Source organism: Malurus melanocephalus, unplaced genomic scaffold (assembly GCF_030028575.1).
Source record: "Malurus melanocephalus ecotype Western Australia unplaced genomic scaffold, MMel_1.1 scaffold_166, whole genome shotgun sequence".
Classification (NCBI taxonomy): Eukaryota; Metazoa; Chordata; class Aves; order Passeriformes; family Maluridae; genus Malurus; species Malurus melanocephalus.
In genome coordinates this window covers 206,190-225,503 of record NW_026623398.1, presented here as the reverse complement: position 1 = coordinate 225,503, position 19,314 = coordinate 206,190, and the positions used below count along the sequence as shown (strand labels likewise).

General features: G+C 39.1%; 1 protein-coding gene across 1 annotated transcript in view; it reads left to right on the top strand.

Annotated features, from left to right (window-relative positions):
• The window catches only part of GCLC (glutamate-cysteine ligase catalytic subunit), a 36,221-nt gene extending 17,615 nt beyond the window's left edge, over positions 1-18,606 (top strand). The window contains exons 4-16 of the mRNA XM_057372206.1: positions 116-229; positions 957-1,015; positions 1,107-1,243; positions 6,628-6,702; positions 7,576-7,692; positions 8,510-8,648; positions 9,174-9,286; positions 9,949-10,041; positions 10,791-10,895; positions 12,873-12,954; positions 13,052-13,155; positions 13,248-13,368; positions 16,903-18,606. Of these exons, the coding sequence (XP_057228189.1) occupies positions 116-229; positions 957-1,015; positions 1,107-1,243; positions 6,628-6,702; positions 7,576-7,692; positions 8,510-8,648; positions 9,174-9,286; positions 9,949-10,041; positions 10,791-10,895; positions 12,873-12,954; positions 13,052-13,155; positions 13,248-13,368; positions 16,903-17,108 (1,465 nt within the window). The 3' untranslated portion in view covers positions 17,109-18,606. The remainder of the gene's footprint in view (positions 1-115; positions 230-956; positions 1,016-1,106; positions 1,244-6,627; positions 6,703-7,575; positions 7,693-8,509; positions 8,649-9,173; positions 9,287-9,948; positions 10,042-10,790; positions 10,896-12,872; positions 12,955-13,051; positions 13,156-13,247; positions 13,369-16,902) is intronic.
• Positions 18,607-19,314: the final 708 nt, after the last annotated feature.

The window sequence follows — 19,314 nt, the reverse complement described above, 5'->3', positions numbered from 1 at the left end:
CCAGAAGCTGGTTGTTGGCTGGCTGTCTACTAGAATCCTAATCTCTGATCATTTAACCATTTTAAAATCACAATCCGTTTTCATTACAGCTTGTTCTCATTGTTGTGTTACATAGGTTAGGGTGTCCTGGGTTTACACTGCCAGAATATAAGCCAACACCAGTAGAAGGAGGAGCTTCAAAATCCCTCTTTTTTCCAGATGAAGCCATCAATAAGCATCCTAGATTTAGGTAAGAATCTTTGGGAAGTTTGAGAAGTTGAATATTTTGTCTGTGYCTAAATATGGTATAAATACCTGCAAATTCTTTACATTACTGGAATAGAGAGCACTGTAGCTAATGGCTGCRAATATCACAAGGACTTGGGCAGAAATTATTGTGATGATGTGTATTTTCCTTTCAGAGTATCTTAAGAAAATAAACTGTTAAGTTCAAGGAACTTTTATATAATTGTTCACGCTATTATGGGGCAAAATTGCTTCCAGTTTGAAATCCTGATGCCTAAATGCTTCCATCAAATTAATCCAGCTCTCGCTTAGATGTGTCGCAGTGACATCTCTACTCAGTAGCTTGTCTTAGTTACTCTGAAATGGACCATGTGCTTCTCACTGTAAAGTGGCACTTTGGACAATGAAAACCATTCTGTTTGAAAACTAAGCATAGCTTTTAACTTGCCCTTGTATTCTTCAGGTCTGTAGCCTTTTCCTTCTGACTGTTTTGTCAGCATAGTACGGTTAAGTCCATCAAAATAAGACTAACTTTACTGAAGAAAAATTCAGTGTTGTATCTGTTAAATCTATCTTAAAACTAGGAAAATAAGTATCCTGAAGGAAAATGCTCAAAATAAATAGAAAACTGACATTCTGAAACCCTAAAAATTGTTGAGAAACTATCTGCAAAAGTATTTGCGTAAAGGGAAAATTTCATATAATTAAAAAAACTTTTTCTTTCATTGTAGTACACTGACCAGAAACATTCGACACCGAAGAGGAGAGAAGGTTGTGATAAATGTACCAAGTGAGTAGWTTCAGTCTTATCTTCATTCTTTTTCAAAATAATTGTTTAGTCTCATGCTCTGAGTWACTGATTTTCTGTATTTACCACACAGTATTTAAAGATAAGAACACGCCATCGCCTTTTATTGAAAAATTTCCTAATGATGATGGAGAAGCAGCAAAGGCAGCTAAGCCAGACTACATATATATGGATGCTATGGGTTTTGGCATGGGAAACTGTTGCCTCCAGGTAACGTGCATCTGCACATTGTCTTCTCTAAACACTTTGTTTTTTAAGACTTACCATACGGTCTACTTTCACTTCCTTAATTCACCTGATGCATTTTACATCAGTGTGGGAAAAGGGGAGAATAATAGAAAAAATGTCATGTCTAGTATTATAGTATAAAATCCAAGTATATTGGGGTTTTGTGGCCAGGTCCTGCTAGCAGAGAGACTGAAGGGGTGGCTGCTGTGAGAAGGTGCTGGAAACTTCTTCCATGTCCAGCAGAGCCCATGCCAGCTGGCTCCAAGACAGACCCACYGCTGGCCGAGGCTGAGCCCACCAGCAACAGTGGTAGCACCTCTGAGATAAATACATTAAGAAGGAGGGAAAAAACTGCAAGCGAAGATAGGAGTGAGAATATGTAAGAGGAACAGCTCTGCAGGCACCAAGGTCAGTGAAGAAGTAGGGGGAGGAGGTGGTTAAGGTGACAGAGCTGAAATTCTCCTGGAGCCTGCAGTGAAGATCATGGTGAGGCAGGAGAGGAGGCATTGGAGCAGAGATCCACCTGCAGCCCCTGGAGGACCCCCCTCCAAAAMAGGTGGATGCCTGAAGGAGGCAGGACCTGTCACTCCCGTGCTGGAGCACTCAGTTCCTGAAAGACTGAACCCTGTGGWAGGGACCCACACTGGAGCAGTTCATGAAGTGTAGCCCATGGGAAGGGCTGTTGTGGCTTAAACCCAGACAGCAAATAAGTACCATGCTGTTACTCCCTCACACAAACATATATCTACCTTAGCCCTGGTGGGATGAGAGGGCAGATCAGAAAAAGGTGAATTTTGTGGGTTGAGATAAAAACAGCTTAATAATTGAAATAAAATGTAGTAATAATAATGGTAATGAGAATAAGAGAGGGGGGGGAGTAAAACTCAGGAAGAAAGTGGTGCTCAGCAGGACAGTTGCTCACAACCTACTGACAAATGCCCAGCCAGTCCCCAAGCAGCCATCAGCCCCTCCCAACCAGCTCTCCCAGTTTATATACTGAGCATGATACCATATGRTGTGGGATATCCCTTTGGCCAACTCAGGTCCCAGCTGTGCACTCTCCTGGCTTCTTGTGCACTTGCTTGCTGGCAGAGCATTGGAAACTGAGAAGTGCTTAATTTAGAGTAAGTCCTGCTCAGCAAGAAGTAAAACATCAGTGTGTCATCAACATTGTTCTCATACTGAATCCAAAACACAGCACTGTATCCAGACRTTAGAAACAAAATTAATTATCCCAGCTGATGCCAAGATAATAAGGACTCATGTTGGGACAGTGAACATGTTCATGGAGGACTGTCCCAGGGGAGGGACCCCACACTGAAGTGAGTGAGGGGTTCTCCCTGTGAGGGGAAAGGAGCAGCAGAAACAATGTGTGATGAACTGACCACAGCCCACATTCCTCATTCTCTTGCACTGCTGGGAGGCRAGGAAGTAGAGAATTTGGGAGTGAAGTGCATTTTAAGATTCAGTTTTTATTTTTCATTATTGTACTTTGATTTGACTCATAATGAATCCAGTTCATTTCCCCAAGTTAAGCCTGTTTTGCATATGACAGTAACCAAGCTGGATCAGTGTTTTTCTGGAGTGTAGGAAGGCTCTGCAGAGGGACCTGGACAGGCTGGATCGGTGGGCTGAGGCCAGTTGTGTGTGGTTCAATAAGACTGGGTGTTACTGGGTGCTTCAATAAGTGCTGGGTCCTCCTCTTCAGCTACCACAAGCACATGCAGCACTACAGGYTGGGGACAGAGTGGCTGGAGAGCTTYCTGGTGGAAAAGGAGCTGGGGGTGTTGGTTGACATGCAGCTGAACATGAGCCAGGTGGCCAAGAATGCCAGTGACATCCTGGCCTGGATCAGCAACAGTGTGGCCAGCAGGACCAGGGCTCTCTGTACTGGACACTGGTGAGCCCASRCTCTACMAGTGCCTGAAAGGAGGCTGTAGTCAGGTACAGATCGGCCTCTTCTCAGGCAACCAGCAACAGGTCAGGAGGAAATGGCTTCAAGCTGCACCAAGGGAGGTTCAGGCTGGACATCAGSGAGAAATTCTTCACAGAAGGGTTATTAGAYATTGGAATGGGCTGCCCAGGGAGRTGGTAGAGTCACTGTACTTGGAGGTGTTTAACGAAATTCTGAATGTGCACTTAGTGACAGTCATAGGCTGGACTCAATGATCTCAGAGGTCATTTCTAGCTTAACTGATTCTGTGTTCTCTCCCTGGTCTTGCCTTGGTCTCTGTGCCTTCTGTTACATTTTCTCTTCCCTGTCCAGAAATGGAGGGGAGTTACAAAGTGGCTTTGGTGGACATCTGTCATCCAGCCAGGGTCAATCCAACGCACCAGGTTTATTTGCTTGCATTACGTTTATTTTCTTCAAATATTCAGATGTGATTGGATGACTTGCTGTAGAGGGTTTCTTGAACTGGTCAAACCACATTTGATCAAGCACCTGCTCCTGAAACTTCASCACTTTTTGAGTGTGGAAGGTCGTCTTCCACTCTGGTCATCTTTCAGGCATGAACAAAGGACATTGTGGAGATGGAAACRGAGCTGTCTTTTAGGAATGTTTTCCTTCTTCAGCACCTTTAGAACAGCAAAAGCAGGGAGTGGCAAAAAGTTGTGGGAATATTTTTAAAAATAAGTAACTTTCTGCTTTTGTATAATTTTATTTACAAACATCATGAACTCCRCATAAAGTTTCTCATTCTTAAATATTTTTAGCTATCTGCTAAGGAGTTGTCTTCTCACTGCTTATACCACAACATGTGGGTAGTTGTCTTCTCTGACTGTGTGTTGGGAGATATTTTTGTTTCTGTTTTCTCCCATTTCAACATGCCCGCTTTTTATTAATTTTGGTAATTTGCCTGCATTATTCSTGTCTTACAGTATTTTCCCTTTAAATCCAGTTGCTGAATATTAGAGCGCTTTAATCCTTTCATTTTCTGTTTGTTTTAAATATTTCTCTGTCATAGTAACCTGATTCTGGGCACTGACTAACACCTTAGGTAATCATGGTGTATTTGACTCTTGATAAGTGGTGCCTGTCGCCACCACAGTCTTGGAAGCAGAGCTAGGAAGAGGCTAGTGTTAACTCTCTGTGGGATTAAAGAAAATTTTCCAGGCTCTTTTTGTTTCATGGCAGTGGCAGAAAACCTCATAAAAAGCACTCCCTTTGAAATTGAGAAACTACAAAAKCTGTATAAATAAAAGTTCTTGACAGCTGTTACATATGGTTTCTTGTCACTAGGGCAAACTAGGGAGAACCTGATGAGATAGTAAAGTGTACATAATACTGTGTGGTTTTGCAAGGTGTTAGTTTAGCATGATTTGTTTTATACCATCTCTTTCTTATTTAAGACCAGTAATTAAATACCAGCCTTAATTGTATGAACTTTAAAAAAAATTGAATTCCTTTTTAAAGGAGTGCTATTTTACTATTTCATTACTGTTACATACTGTTGCATTTTATTATTACATTGTGGTAATCAGTGGCCAAATTCAAGTTTGGTAGTCCTGTTATCATTAAATAGAGAATGMAAACAAGGCTGGTAGCTGCTTCTGTATAAAGTGGTAATTCCTGATAACTSACTAGAAGAAAACGTATTCCCCACCTATTTTTTGTAAGGTAGTTTGTAATACATACTTTTCCTTTTGTGTTTGGGAGGGTGGTCCTGTTGTTTGGTTTTTGTTCCTTCTTTTCTTACTGCACACCAAGCTACAGCTTGGTTTGATGTATTTCCAGAGCTTTAAAAAAAGCCCTGACGAGCTTGGGGTTGGATAGCCTGTACTGGCAGTGCCTGTAACCCTCCTGGAGAAGACAGCCATGTCCCTTTCCTCTGTAATGGCACATTTGCCTAGAAACCATGCTGARTCTCAGATTTTATGTGGTTCAGAATGAACATAAAAGGGAAGGGGAGGCAAATATCACTGTCTGGGGAAAGAGTGTAGGTGTCCTGTTAATCCACCCCCATGTCAAGGTTGGCTGTCTAGTGCTGAATTACCAAAATTAGTGATGAGAAATCATRCTTAGCTTCTTCTCTGCAAGATAATTAAATAAACTCGTCTTTCCAACAACTKKTTTTTTGTTTGCTTGGGTTKYTTCTGAAAAAGAACMAGCCACTTGAAGRATAGACACAGGAGGAATATTTTCTCTATAGCACAACCGTTTTCTAATTTGGGATGTTTTAATCAATATTGGCTGAAGATTTAAAAAGACAAAAAAACCAAACCAGTACCATATTTCCCCTATACCACCATCATCAACACCACCCCCCAAAAAAATCCATCATGGAGGCACCAGTGAGCTCAGGAGTTTTGGAGGGATTTGTTGGTTTGGGGTTTTTTTTCAGTCTTACTTGAGGTGCAATTTGGTTTAGTGGCAGGCTGAGAAGAACATTGGTGTTTTGTGAGACTCTTATTTTCCTTGGAAGAGGAAAGCCTGTGTACAACTCGCATTCTTCAGGAGAACAAGCAGCAATGTTGATTTAGAGCTGAGGCCTTTTGTATACTGTTATGATAGTGGTACATCTGAGTTATCATCTGATCTGTGAATACATAAACTGCTAAGAGAGAGGGAGTTTTGAGACTGATCACTCACTGCCTTTTTAAAATTCATAAAGTGTTGGCTTGTAMAGTCTAGAGGGTTAAGGTTTGCTACTAGAAATGTGTCTTCCATTTGATGCTGTTCTGAGTAAATTTCACAGAAGTATTACAAGGGAGTTACATATTCCAGTTGCTTTCTGTGGCAGGGCTTCCAAAGCATTAATGCCTTCTGCAAATAATATTTCTTTTCTTTTTTTTTTTAATGTGTTCTGGCCTCTAATACAGAAAAAGCTGGATTTTTTTTTAAAGAAAGTAGACACACAGTTACTCCTTTTTTTCCCCRTAGTTTTTCAGGATCAAAGGCATCTTGAAATGTTCTTTAAAACAGGATTAGCGTCACATAAAACAAATGTTAAATCTACAATAGAGTCTGACTGTTGTTCTAAGTAAGTAGGTTCCTGGCTTATTTCCTGAAGTTGCATTACTCACCCATTTGTATTCTAGAGGTTAACTCAGTTTTCTTTGATTCTGGCAARTGTTTGTAATTTAGCCTCACCGTGGAAGCATTATGGTCTGAAATCTTTTAATGAACATGAAAATGGTGTGGAAACAAGCTTGTAATATAAATGCTACTGATAGGTGGGGCAATAATGTGTCCAAGACTTAAGGGGAAAAACCTATACAAAAAACCCCACCCAAAACAGATCAAACAAAAAACTTTAAAATTTTTAGTATTTAAATAATTTTACTATATACTTGACTTTAAATCTAGGAAGACTGTACTTGTATGATTATAGAAATTGTGATAGCACTTCTGCATCTCCCAACAGGTGACATTTCAGGCTTGCAGTATTTCTGAAGCAAGGTATCTCTATGATCAGCTAGCTACRATTTGTCCCATTGTGGTAAGTAATGGACATCTGTTAGATGAATTCACCCTTTGTGGCAAAAACCACTATATGGAAAAAAAATCTCAATTGCAAGGTCACAGATTAGGTACTCTGTGAGAAAACTTCTAGGTTGCCACATAAGTCATGTTAGCTTATTTAATGTGCAAATGAGACCACAAAACAGATGATATCTGTTCCTTCTTGGCCCTTGGTGTTTCTTCTCCTTTGCTCTCACTGTCATATGCATGAGACTCTTGTTGAATAGTTCTAGAAATAGATTTGGGCAGTTTTTCATGAAAACAAGGCAAGCTCGCTCCTTAAAGCAGTTTTTAATTTTTCAACTGTGGTCTGATGTTACAGAGGATTTCAGCTGAAGTTGTTAAAACCTGTCCCTTTTATAAGCATGTTGTCATAAGCATCTCTTTATAATAGAAGTTTTAAAAATAAAGTRTCTGTCTCATCTAGATGATGAGTAGATCCTGCTCCAAGTGAGGTGTGTTCCAGCTGTGTTACTAAGGTGCTTGGTCAAACAAAAATAAATAAAATTATTGCCAGGTGGACTTTGGAAGTGTGCGAGCATAATACTTGCAGATTTGTCTCAAAAGTGCTTCTGCCTGTGTCGTTTTTGTGTTCCTTAAATGCTTATCTGTAGAGGTTGAGCATTTGGAGAGTGTCAGATGCCACTTCAGTAACGCTGACGCTTCACTCAGGCATTTTCTGGAGGTAGTTAAAAGATTTCTGTTTATGCAGGCTTTGGCTGTATGTTACACTGAAGTATATACACTTCAGTTCCTTCTGGACCAGCATGTTCCCGTTCCAGGGGGGTTGTATTTTGCTTTTGGTTCCTTGGCCTGTCCTTTGTTTTGATATGGTACTGTTTCATTTTAGATGGCATTGAGTGCTGCATCTCCGTTCTACAGAGGCTACGTRTCTGACATTGACTGTCGCTGGGGGGTAATCTCTGCCTCCGTAGATGATCGAACACGGGAGGAGAGAGGGCTAGAGGTAAGTCATGTTAGCTAGTAGGTTTCTAGGTTTTTTAAGGCAAAAAAGTTAWATCTCCTTTAGTATCTGCTTCTGTTCATCAGAATCCTAACGAGAGAATGTGRTGATCTTTGTGGTAAATGTAGGAGAGAGGGTGTAAACACTCACCWAGGCTGGACAGTTTGTATTAGCAAATGTATGTTTTTAATTAGGTATGGAATCCTAGTCTTCCACAGCTGGCTGAAAAGGGCTCCCTGTGATGAAACYTTCCTATATGTGCTTGAGCCCAAAAGGCAAAAATTGCTCTGGAGTAAATAGCAGGTGCTTCTGAGTAGTATAAACTAGAACTGTATGAAGAGAGCCAGGTGTCAGAACTTGAAGAGTTTCTCTAAGCAAGAATTTCCATTCAAGGCACTTACAAAATTACATAAAATAGATAATTTTAAAAATTTACTTGAAATRTTTCTTGAACTACCTATTTTAAGGGCATCTCTAACAGTGTGTGCATAGGGAAACATGTTGGTATGTGTTTAATGCTTTCCAGTGCTTGAGGTAATGGTATATTACAGCAGGAAAACGTTTCCACTTCTAGTGAATTCTAGTCAATGTGTGATGACGGATTTTTTGCTCAGATACATACATCTGCAAACAAAATAGTCATAATTCCAGAAACACTTTATATTCAGCCTATTTAAGACTTCTGCTTTTAATWATTGTAATTCAGGCTGTAGCATTTTTTAAATAGGATCATAATTCTCAACATAAGTGTCATTAGTGAGCAAAACTTAGGTAACATTGTTAACAAGCTGTTAAAATATTGTATTCTTAAATTATATAGCCACTGAAGAACAACCATTATAGAATCAGTAAATCCAGATATGATTCCATAGACAGTTATCTATCTGAATGTGGTGAGAAATACAATGACATTGATTTGACAATAGACAAAGATATCTACGAGCACCTAATAAAGGAAGGTAAGTGTTTGCTTCATTATGAGCAGGTTAAGAATTAYGTTTGCAGTGTGTGGGGATATTTTATGTTTTTGTTCTTGTTTGTTACAATCATTGTGCAGCCCTCAGAGGGATTCCAGCTCAGGAAGTATCTCTGTGGAGTGGTCTTGAGTGTWTTTTTAAAAGAATTCATTTGTAACAGAAACTGTCCCTAATGCATCAAACTGAATTTCTCAAGCTGGAATTAATGTTTATTTTTATGGAGAATGTTTAACTGCTTTAGGAAACATGGCACAGAATGCATCAGAAAACAGGAAGAATGGCAGCTACACCAATATTCAGTTGCCATTTCCAAACAAGAACCTGGTTTGTTTTTTTTTTTTTCTTTAATCATTTCCTTCCTTCCTGAAGTCGTCATTTAAGTTTAACAGGATGTGGTGGGTTGAGGTAGCGTTGCAGAGTTGGATAATTTCAGTCTTGTAAGAAAAGTAATTTCCTAGAGTCTCTTTTGATATGTGTGAAATGTTTGTTTGAATTTTCATTTTGTAGGTATCGACCATCTTTTGGCACAACATATTGCGCATTTGTTCATTCGAGACCCATTGACTTTGTTTGAGGAGAAAATACATCTAGATGATGCAAATGAATCCGACCATTTTGAGGTTATGTCTGATTTAGAGGAATTTAATAAATATGTATATAATTGCTTTTTTTAATAATACTACTTAATTGGAGTATTGCTGTATTAGCTAAGAATTTTTACTTAACTTTTCACTTCAACTAGTTCTTTAGCATTTAACTTTGCAGTTATAAGCCCATTCATTTATTAATTTTATATTTTATTTAGAAGGCAATGACTTATACTTTAAACCAAATAAGACATGAAGAACCTAAATTATAGCTATGTATGTAAGTGTTAAGGGGAATTGTAAGCTCTTGAGGCATCTTAAAAACTGGTTTGTATTTTATTTATATAGAAATCTCCCTTTTACAGCTTTATTAGGTAATAGCTATGGTAATATTAGGCCTTTTTATTTTGGGATGTGTCAGCCCCTCATGAAAAAATAAAGTCAGTAATCCCTTAGTGTCTTGTACATAATACTCAACTGAAATAGCATGAGAAAGTACAACATATTTGCTCCTAGGATRAGTAGTTGTACTGTGGGCTTTAGAAATTTACGGCATTTACTTTGGAACCACTTTCCTAACTTGATAGTCTGTTCCAAGGAAAACCAGGACTCTAGTTGACTGCTTATTTTTCTTTTATTATATTAGAAAATGATGTTTATMTTGATTGTGACACTTTATTTTGTGTGCTTTGCAGAATATTCAGTCTACAAACTGGCAGACAATGAGGTTTAAGCCACCACCTCCAAATTCAGATATTGGATGGAGAGTGGAATTCAGACCTATGGAGGTAAGGAAGATATCGATATGTACAAGAGCACATTTGCTTTTAAGTGGAAAAGTACCAGGCATTCTGCCCTCCAGTATCACTCTCCCATTACTTGTGCTGTGTTTTCTTCCCTTTGATTTGCTAGATGCAAGTGAAGTGGACAGCAGTGTTTAATCAGACATGGACTGTGGGAATGTAACTGACAGGAGAATCCACTGCAGCACAGCAACRCATGCTAATGGATTTGGGGTGATGGGGGAAGGAATTAGGCTTGTATTAAAGCAGCAGTAAACAAAGCCCTTTTTGGCTTCTAGAGACTGTATTTCTCCAGTACATTTCCTGGCACTGAACAATTCCACTGTCACTGTTTTGTTTTTTCACAAGTGCTTTTATTCTATAGCTGTCTGTTTGTAAGCTCTCTGAATTTAATCCTTTTAGAGCGGAAATTTAAAAGCTACTATACTTCCRTAATTAGAGAGCCTGAAGGTGCAAGTTATTAGTCTTTTGAAACACAAGTGTGCTTTGGCATCAAATTGCAGGGTTGATTTTGCTGAAGTGTGTGGTGCATTGTGCATTGGAAGTCACTGCCGGTGATTCCATGTGTGMATCACCCCCTCGGTGAGCACAGTTTGTGTGTGAACACAGTTTGTGTGTGAACAAAAGCACCAATATCCAATAGTCAAACTGTTGTAGACTGTCCTTGCTGTTTGACTACTTGCATGAGTGTGTTCCCACTCAAGTAATTGAATCTCTAATCCTTTCCTGTCTAGGTCCAGTTAACAGACTTTGAAAACTCTGCATATGTTGTGTTTGTGGTATTGCTAACCAGAGTGATTCTGTCATATAAACTGGATTTTCTCATTCCTTTATCCAAGGTAGGTGTGAAAGATGAGATCTATTAGAKCTAAATGTAATGGATTTGTATCAAGTCTGATTTTTATTCCCTGCAAGCTAGGAAATAATGTTTGTGCACTAAGAGAACAGCCATTTTTATGTTTCAGTCAGTTTTCATCTGTACATCTAAATACTTTGAATTAATTTCAGCTCTACAGTACTAAACAAATATTTTACTGCTGTGTCATGGAATTAAACTTAAATTAAACCTACAAATGCTGTGGGTATTTCTGTGTCTAATTACTGCAGAAACGTTGAGAAATAYCATTGTCACAAGGCTGTTTGGAGGCTGGGAAAGAGCATGTTTCCCCTATTTTACATGCAGGGGGAAAATTACCTTGTGGAGATCAAAATAAAAATTTCAGRCTTACCTTAACATGAATATTGCCTRGGTTTGWTSCACTTACTCTGTTGTTTTGTTTGTGCCTGGTGGAGAGGGAAGGGAGGAGTTCAGCATGCTTAGTGTTACACTGTATTGGAGTGGAAACAAATACTKCTGATTGTGGTCATGCTTTAGACAGACCAGCCATGCAAAATGTACTTTTTCTTTAATCTTGCCCTTGACAACTGCTGAACTGTTTTGTGTCAAACTGTCCTTGCATGTCCTTTCTGAGACACTTCACCAAAAAATGTTTTCTTAGATGGATATTCCTGCAAGGAAGGTAACGTTAAAAAAGGTCTTGAAGGGCAGAAAGCTTTCAAGGCTGTGCTGGGAAATCCAGCATAGCCATAGTATCCTGTAGCTTTTTGWAGAGTTTTTTAATTAAAATGGAGAAAAATACTGAGGTGGTAGATTTACAGTTATCATACCATATATTTGGTATGACTTCTAAAAGGAGATGTCAGGGAGTTCAAACTTCATAAGTGATGCAGTAATTTCGCACTTAAGATTACATTATTGCATTGTTATTTGGGTGTCTCAAAAGCACCTTTTTAACTAYCAGTTAAGAGTGAATAAGAGATCAGGTGCTGAAAGAACCTGAACAGAATTGTAGGGCTGGGGGGCTTAAAATTGCTTGAGCTTGCCAAGCAATTTGGCAGGTAATGCAAGAGAGAATTGCACAACCATTGGTAAGCCTGCCTCTTTCAAGTAAAATAATAGGGGGTTATGGGGCTAATCTCACACTAATCTTGGCTGTCTGATTGAATGTGGTTGAACGCTTGTCAGCTGGGACTGGAGTTCTTTCAAGCTTTCAAAACAGCCTGTTGTGTAAATAGATTTCATAATAGAAAATTATTTGAGAATAAAGCTTTGAAAGGTAAATAGTAAGTGAAGATTTTGCATACCTTTAATTAAAGGTCAGACAAAGAATTCAGCAAATCATATCTCTTTTTCCAAAGACARTGTGATAAAGCTAATGTCTGAAAGCTGTATGATGTTAACTCCCTGAGAAGATACCAGCCAAAGAAGTTGGACAAAATCTTCTGTCCAGAAAGAGCAATGCCTATGTCATTTGCAGAGTATATGTACTTACATATTGCCATACAAAGTTACTTGAGTGCTGTTCCTGAAAGTTTGTTTAATACAGTGGTAATTCTTCTAAAGAGAGTGATGATTTTATTAATAAAAGCAGCAAGCTATGGCTAGGGAAATTGATATTTTCTTTTTCCATACTTATTTAAATTGTATCTAAATATGCAAATGAGTCTGCCAGATGAGATATAAGCTGTTGATCATAAATGTTCCTGTGTTTTGATCCAAACTTAAAGTAGCATGTTCTAACATGATGCCATGATATTTTCTGCTGGAGACCCAGTTTCAYAAAATGTCATCTCTTTGTGGGTTTGTCCTGCACACTGGGGAATGAAATAAAACTTAACCTTCACTGCTTGACCTTGTGTGATGAAGTAGTAAGAAATACAGTCGATGTTTCAGCTTATGAAACCAAAATATGACAGCTTGGGAGAATCCTGCTTTTCTAAAATGTCACAGATCTCTGAAATACTTCTTTTGCCAGGTGGATGAAAATATGAAGGTGGCCCAGAAAAGAGATGCTGTCCGACAGGGAATGTTTTACTTCAGAAAAGATATATGCAAAGGTATCACATCAAGGCAATCTGACTAACACTGCTGGGGATGTTTAGTGAATGTCTTGTCTTTTAACCATGTCTTCCTTTCCCTTTGTYGTCCATGAAGGTGGAAATGCTGTTGTGGATGGATGTGGCTCTGCACCGAATGGGAAAGGCACAGACACTGAAGAATACACTTTGATGAGCATTGATACAATTATCAATGGGAAGGTCATAGCCTCTTCTACCTGGAACACATTCTATTCTACCTTCCCAGAAGCAGACTGAGTGTGGTTTATGCTGATTTCTGTTCTCTTACACAGGAGGGTGTCTTTCCTGGTTTGATYCCAATTTTGAATTCTTATCTTGAAAACATGGAAGTGGATGTGGACACAAGGTGCACCATCCTAAACTATCTGAAGCTAATAAAAAAGAGAGCCTCTGGTATGTTTGACACTTTTGGACATTGACTTTCCTGGCATCTTTCTACTTTCAGGTGGATAAAACTGATGGCAGTTGTGGATGTCTCGTTAGGTGTTGAATCATTAGAGCAAAGGACTAGAGTGTGTTCTTGGGCTTAAATCTTGTCCTGTCTCTTTTTGATTTTTAATGTTTTGTGATCCATTTCAGAACTTAAATTAGATGTARCTGATACAGTAACTATCAATGGTTTAGAGGGTAGTATGTACCCAGTCCTCAATTTCTCTTTTCAACACCATTTACTGCTCCTTTTGCCACTGTATTGTCCATTTGGTAGTAGTTTAAACACATTAGTCCACTCTGCCCTGTCAAGTAAATATTGTAATTGTATTTGACACTGGGTCTGGRAGCTTGCCTGGCATTACTGATGTGACTCCAAAGCTTGCTGCTCCAAAGAATTCCTAAGTCTTAACTCAGGTCTACTAGACCATGGGACSTGGGCTTTAGCTCACTGATCAGAAAATAATTCTGTAAGTAGCAGGACTCCTTCACAGGAAAGCAGGCTCTTCCACTGTCTTTGCCATGTTGCAATGGTTTTCAGTGTATAATGACTCTTTATGTTTCTTAAAATGTAGCAGTATAGTGAATATAGCAGTATAGTGAATATAGCAGTATAGTGAGTATAGTATAGTGCTGTCTGCAGCAGCTTTTAAACTTTTTCTGTGTAAATCTCCTGTATACCTGCATTGCTGTAAATTAGCTAGATGGTTAATTTTAGTCTCATAAGTCAAGACTTCTTTTTTCTTTATTTCCCCCCCCCCCCATACAGTTTTAAACTGAAGTGTTTCATTCTTTTTTAATTCTTGAAAATTGCAGTAGAAGCTTCTAGGTAAAGACCTTTCTAAAGCTGAGGTGGAAATCAGGATTTTCTCTTATCTGATAATTCACTGCTTTAACAGATGCTCAGAATGATAGCAAGTTTTTAAATATTTTAAATAGTCTGTTTAGGGAGTTTTGTCCCTTCAGAGAAATGCTGTTGAAAAAACAAGGAATGCATAAGTCTAGCAGAGAGTCCTTCCTAAGGCCTAGTGTCCTGGGTCCAACCCCAGTGGCAGGTGTTCCCCACCAAAGGAAAACTTTGCTACCTGGTGCAAAGTTGCAGTCATTGTTAAAGTCAGTTCTTGTCATTAAACAGACCTAAGAACTGTGAGGGAGAGCTAGATAAGAGTCTAGGGTTTATACTTTAGCTCTGATAAAGTGAATTGACTTTTAAATTAGGTTTTCTTAAGAACTAGAATTCACAGAATAAAATGCATTAGGTATTGTATTATTGTGCCATGATGTTTCTCAGCTGTGAGCTTTGGCTTATTCCAGTTTACTCTTAACCTGAAATCAGATATTTCTGATGTGCAGCTTGTCTAGCATGAGTCATATCCACAAAAAGTGGCCATTTTTCAGATTTCTCAAATGGTGAACACAGCAGTCTTGAGTTAAAACCACTGACACCTTAGCTGCTGTGGCTGTAACCTTGGCCCAGCATGATTCATGTGAGCATCAATCACATCTGCTGCAGCACCGCAAAGTATTACCCTCCTGGTCTCTTGTCTAGCTGGTGTGTGACTGTCACCACTCAGTGAGACTGCAGATCTGCTAGGCAGGCAGCAGCTGCTGACCACCACCAAATATTAATGAAAGCAGTACAGAGGTAGCAGCATCAAGTGGTCCTTGTCCTGGTATGCTCTCCTGGCTCCCGGCTGCCTGGGGTGCAGTAATCACAGTGCTTGATGAGCATTCATAGATGTGATTTCCATGACCTTTGCATTACCTTTCTCAAAGCAGTTACACTTTTGGTCCCCCTAAAGTCATACAATAAGAAATGACAGTTCTATTATGCACTCTTCAAAAAAAGTAATTCTGTAGTTTTTCAGTTTTAAATGCTCTTCAGTTACTCTGTGATATGCCTTCTAGTTCCTGTGTTGTAGGATCATATTTGTCTACTCACTTGTCATCAGCATTTACAGGTCTGCAGACTTCTCCATTATATTGTTGCTTTGAACTTGCAGTTCCCTTTGTCTTGTCTCTCCTTGCCTGGAAGTGTTCTCACATCTTTTGTGTGTGGTGCTGTATCGCAGTATGTGCTTTTGAGAGCTGCAGGCTGTGCTCACAGTGAAGGTCTGCAGGGTACACCGGGACAAGGAATGAGAGTGACTGCCGTGCCTGGCCACTAGGTGTCTGTGTTGGTGTGCACTGGGCAGCTCCCTGGCTCCTCCAGCACTGACAACCTGCGCAGCTTTCAGTTCAAAAGTGTCTTTTTTTAAGCTCGGCTCCTCTCCTGACTCTGCTGACTTTCTTGCAGGCTCCCTTCTACTTGTTGGTGTGAGAAAGTTTTCATGTTGAATTTTTAGTGCCTTCAACAAATAAAACCTCTTGGGTAATTTTTTTCCTGCCCTCTTATGAAGTGTAAACTCTGGCTTCATTCCTTTAAAACATTACTTTTGGTTTTTGAAGGACATTTTTATTTCTAATAACCTTTTTTATTCKGTTTTTCTTTCCTGTACTGCTTGCAATTTTTCTGATTTGCCTTCATGTACATCTGTTCAAAAACATTGCTAGGGTATTTTTAAACAGTTTTGGTCGCTTTTTACTTTTTATTTGTGTGTTCCTCCATGCTTTCCCTAACTTGATCCTTTTGCTTTTTCTAATGTTCTCAAACCAAAGACTTCTGTAGTGGAAGCCTTTGACTCTTTCCACGCTCACACAGAAGCTGATGTTCTGGTAGCTAGCCAAGGAAGTTTTTCTAGGCGCTTCAAGCATCCCATCAGCCCATCTTAATGTCAGAGTTACCTTRAACTTGTAGTAGTTAAGCTTGCACATGCTGCATTCAGGAGCAAGATTCAGTGGCCTGGACACTRTTGTCCAGCCAGCCCCCAGCTGCTTCATAGGGATACCAGTCTCCTCTAAGTGGTGTGTGTCATTCAGTGATCGTGTATAGCGGTGCTGGGGACCCTTAGGGACCTGCTGACCACCCCAAGAACTGTGTAGCAAAGCAGAGGCACTCTACAAACCAGAAGTTGGTATAATTGGGAACCTGCCTATTTTTTGCCAGAATAGCTGCCAGGGGAAGAAAGTATAGTAAGCCAAGGCAGACTGATCAAAGCTAGCAGCTCAGTTGTATGGATCAACTACAAAATTATTTTATATAAATGTAGTAGTGTAGAGGTGTCTGTTGGTTCATCTCAGCCAGATTCTCTCTTAAATGAAATGTTTAAGAACTTCTGCTATACAATCTGTTGGTAGCACCTGTTCCAGTAGCTACTTCTCTCTGCACTATGTTGGAACATGGGAAAATTTGAAAATCACACCAGATAAGTGGTTTTTAGACCATCAGTGATACGTCAGCTTAATTATGCCTGCAGTGTAGCCATATTTGAAAACCAAAATGTGTAGCAGCATGTTACTATTTATTAATTAATTGTGTGTATAGTGCACAGACTTCTAGGCATTGTACTGCTAAACTAGCTATATAAACTGTGAAATTTCACTTCCTCTTGCCCACAGGAGAGTTGATGACAGTTGCTCGATGGATGAGGGAATTTATCGCACAGCATCCAGACTACAAGCAAGATAGTGTGATAACTGATGAGATTAATTACAGCCTTATGTGGAAATGCAACCAAATCGCACAAGGCCAGGCAGAGTGTCCTGAACTATTGGGGGCGGGATTTAATAAGAAACAAAGTGGAAACAAAACTGACTCTTTGTAATGAATGAGTGAATGCTTCTTAAGTAATAAAAAGTTTAAGCCTTTTAGCAAAGCACTAGTAAAGATACTGTGAATCTGGTATAGTTTCATGGTGTGAAGACCAAAACAGGGATACTGCACTATAAAATGGGCCAATCTGCCTAAATATTCGTTTAAGGCATCCTAAAATAGGCATATTCTTATTGTTAAGGTTTATACAATATACATGTAAATAGTAAAATATTTTTATGATTAACATCAATGTATTTTAATAACATTGTAACTAAAGTTATTGTGAATTAGCTTGTAACTTTTTTATGCTTAATATAGAAAGAAAAATTGTCCTGAACAGCTTTGTAAATGTAATGGTACTTGTACATTATTTGCATTCCAGTTACTGAATGTTTACTGTAATTTTTTTAACCTGGAATGTGCTAAGTAATTTACCTTATTGTGTAAGAAAAAAAAATTCTTCTGGATCTACCTGAATCACAGYTACTTGTTCCTTCCATTTGGGCTTTGAAAGTATGTAATAACAGAAAGATATATGTGCATCCCAGTTGTTAATCTTTACAGCAGTTTCTCAGTTGCACAAGATCTGCATCCACTTGTAAACTATAAAACTCAGAGGAGCAGATCTGTCTTTACTCAGATAATGCCAGTCAGCCTGCCTGCAGTTATTTTTTTTCCCCTGTGAAATAATCTATATGCTGTCTCAATTCAGAAATTTGCCTGACGATTTCACAAAAAAAAAGTAGTAAAGGGAGATGTGTTAAAATAGAGGAGATAATGAGAGCTGAATGTGCAGCTCTCTTCACACAGGAACCAGAGACCTGCTCTGGACTTCACCCTGCTTGACTGCTCTTCTCTCACATTGCTGATGTTCCCATAATCAAAAATGACTGCAGCGCAAAACCAAACTCCTGTCCAATCTTCATAAAGATTGAGTTTCTCATTTTGTCATTTTGTTAATTATTAATATTTTTGTCAGAATGTTTATTTCCTATAGGGTAATTTATGTAGGTGGCTGGGGTTACCTGTGTAGCTGTAGTTATGGACAACTTAATCGCCTCTAGGAAAGTTATAAAGAGAAATTTTGGAATGCACTACACTAATCCTTCGAATTGGAAGCTGGTGCTGGGAGTGACTGTAAAGTATTTAAATTCAGCCATTTCATCTGTAAATAAAGCAAACTTAAGGGGCCTTTTTGATTTAGCTTCTTAACTGATTTCTAGAAGTGAATTGCATTAGGGGTAGAAGATGCAAAGCTTAATGCAAGCAAATATAAATACCTAAGATGTAATGATTTTTTAAAAAGAACTAATGGAGAAACTTCAATGAGAGGTGCACTAAGAAGAAGCTTTTATGTACTGAATTACACTTTGTTCTGTGTTCACAGGTGTGCTTTAGAGAATAAAAAGAATGCTCTTTTTCTGCAGTGGTGAATTTGTTTTAATTAAGGTGTAGACATATGCTAATTTAGTTTCTGTAATAAGGAAATAAAAATAAAATTTGCAGTATGTGTTGGTCACTTGCATGACTTGAACTCACATTTCAAATTCAAAAAAGGAGGAGTTGCATACCTGCAAGTACAACTCACTTTGTTCACAGCAGAGCTTCTCAGGACTCAGGCAAATGTTCTGCCACTCCTACAGCAAAGAAGTCCTTGCTGTTGTCAAGGCAGCATCTTTCTGATTGCACAGCAAGAGACACTCGGCTTGGAAGACCCCTAAAAATAGTTGGAATGCTTTTCTGCTGGTACTGCATCAATCCATATCCTTACTCCCTTTCAGATGACATTGAATTACCCTTCTGGCTGACTTTGTGTCCTCTTAAGTGAGAGAACATTTTGTGATAATTCCTCAAAAGTTGTGGCTGGAAGTTGYCTTGCGCCTTCTTGTGTGCATGTTTCCAGAAGGGATGAGTGAGATCAAACAYAGAGCTGCTGCTGTTTTTTGAGACATGCATGGTTGCAGTGTCTAAGCAGCTTGTATTCACTAGGGGGAGAGTTGAGGTATGTGATCCAGCCTGTTCTTTGCAGGGTGCTGAAGGCTCTCACAGGGCAAACCAGAGTCGGTTCAGGGAGAGGGGCTAGCTTTGACACTATTTTTGAACATAGAGGTGGCTCTGTTGTATCTGTGCCCACTCTGAAGTAGAGAAGCAATCCCCAGTCTAAGCCTCAAGCCCTGGTTGACCTTTTGCATAAAGCATGAGAAACTCCTTTGGTC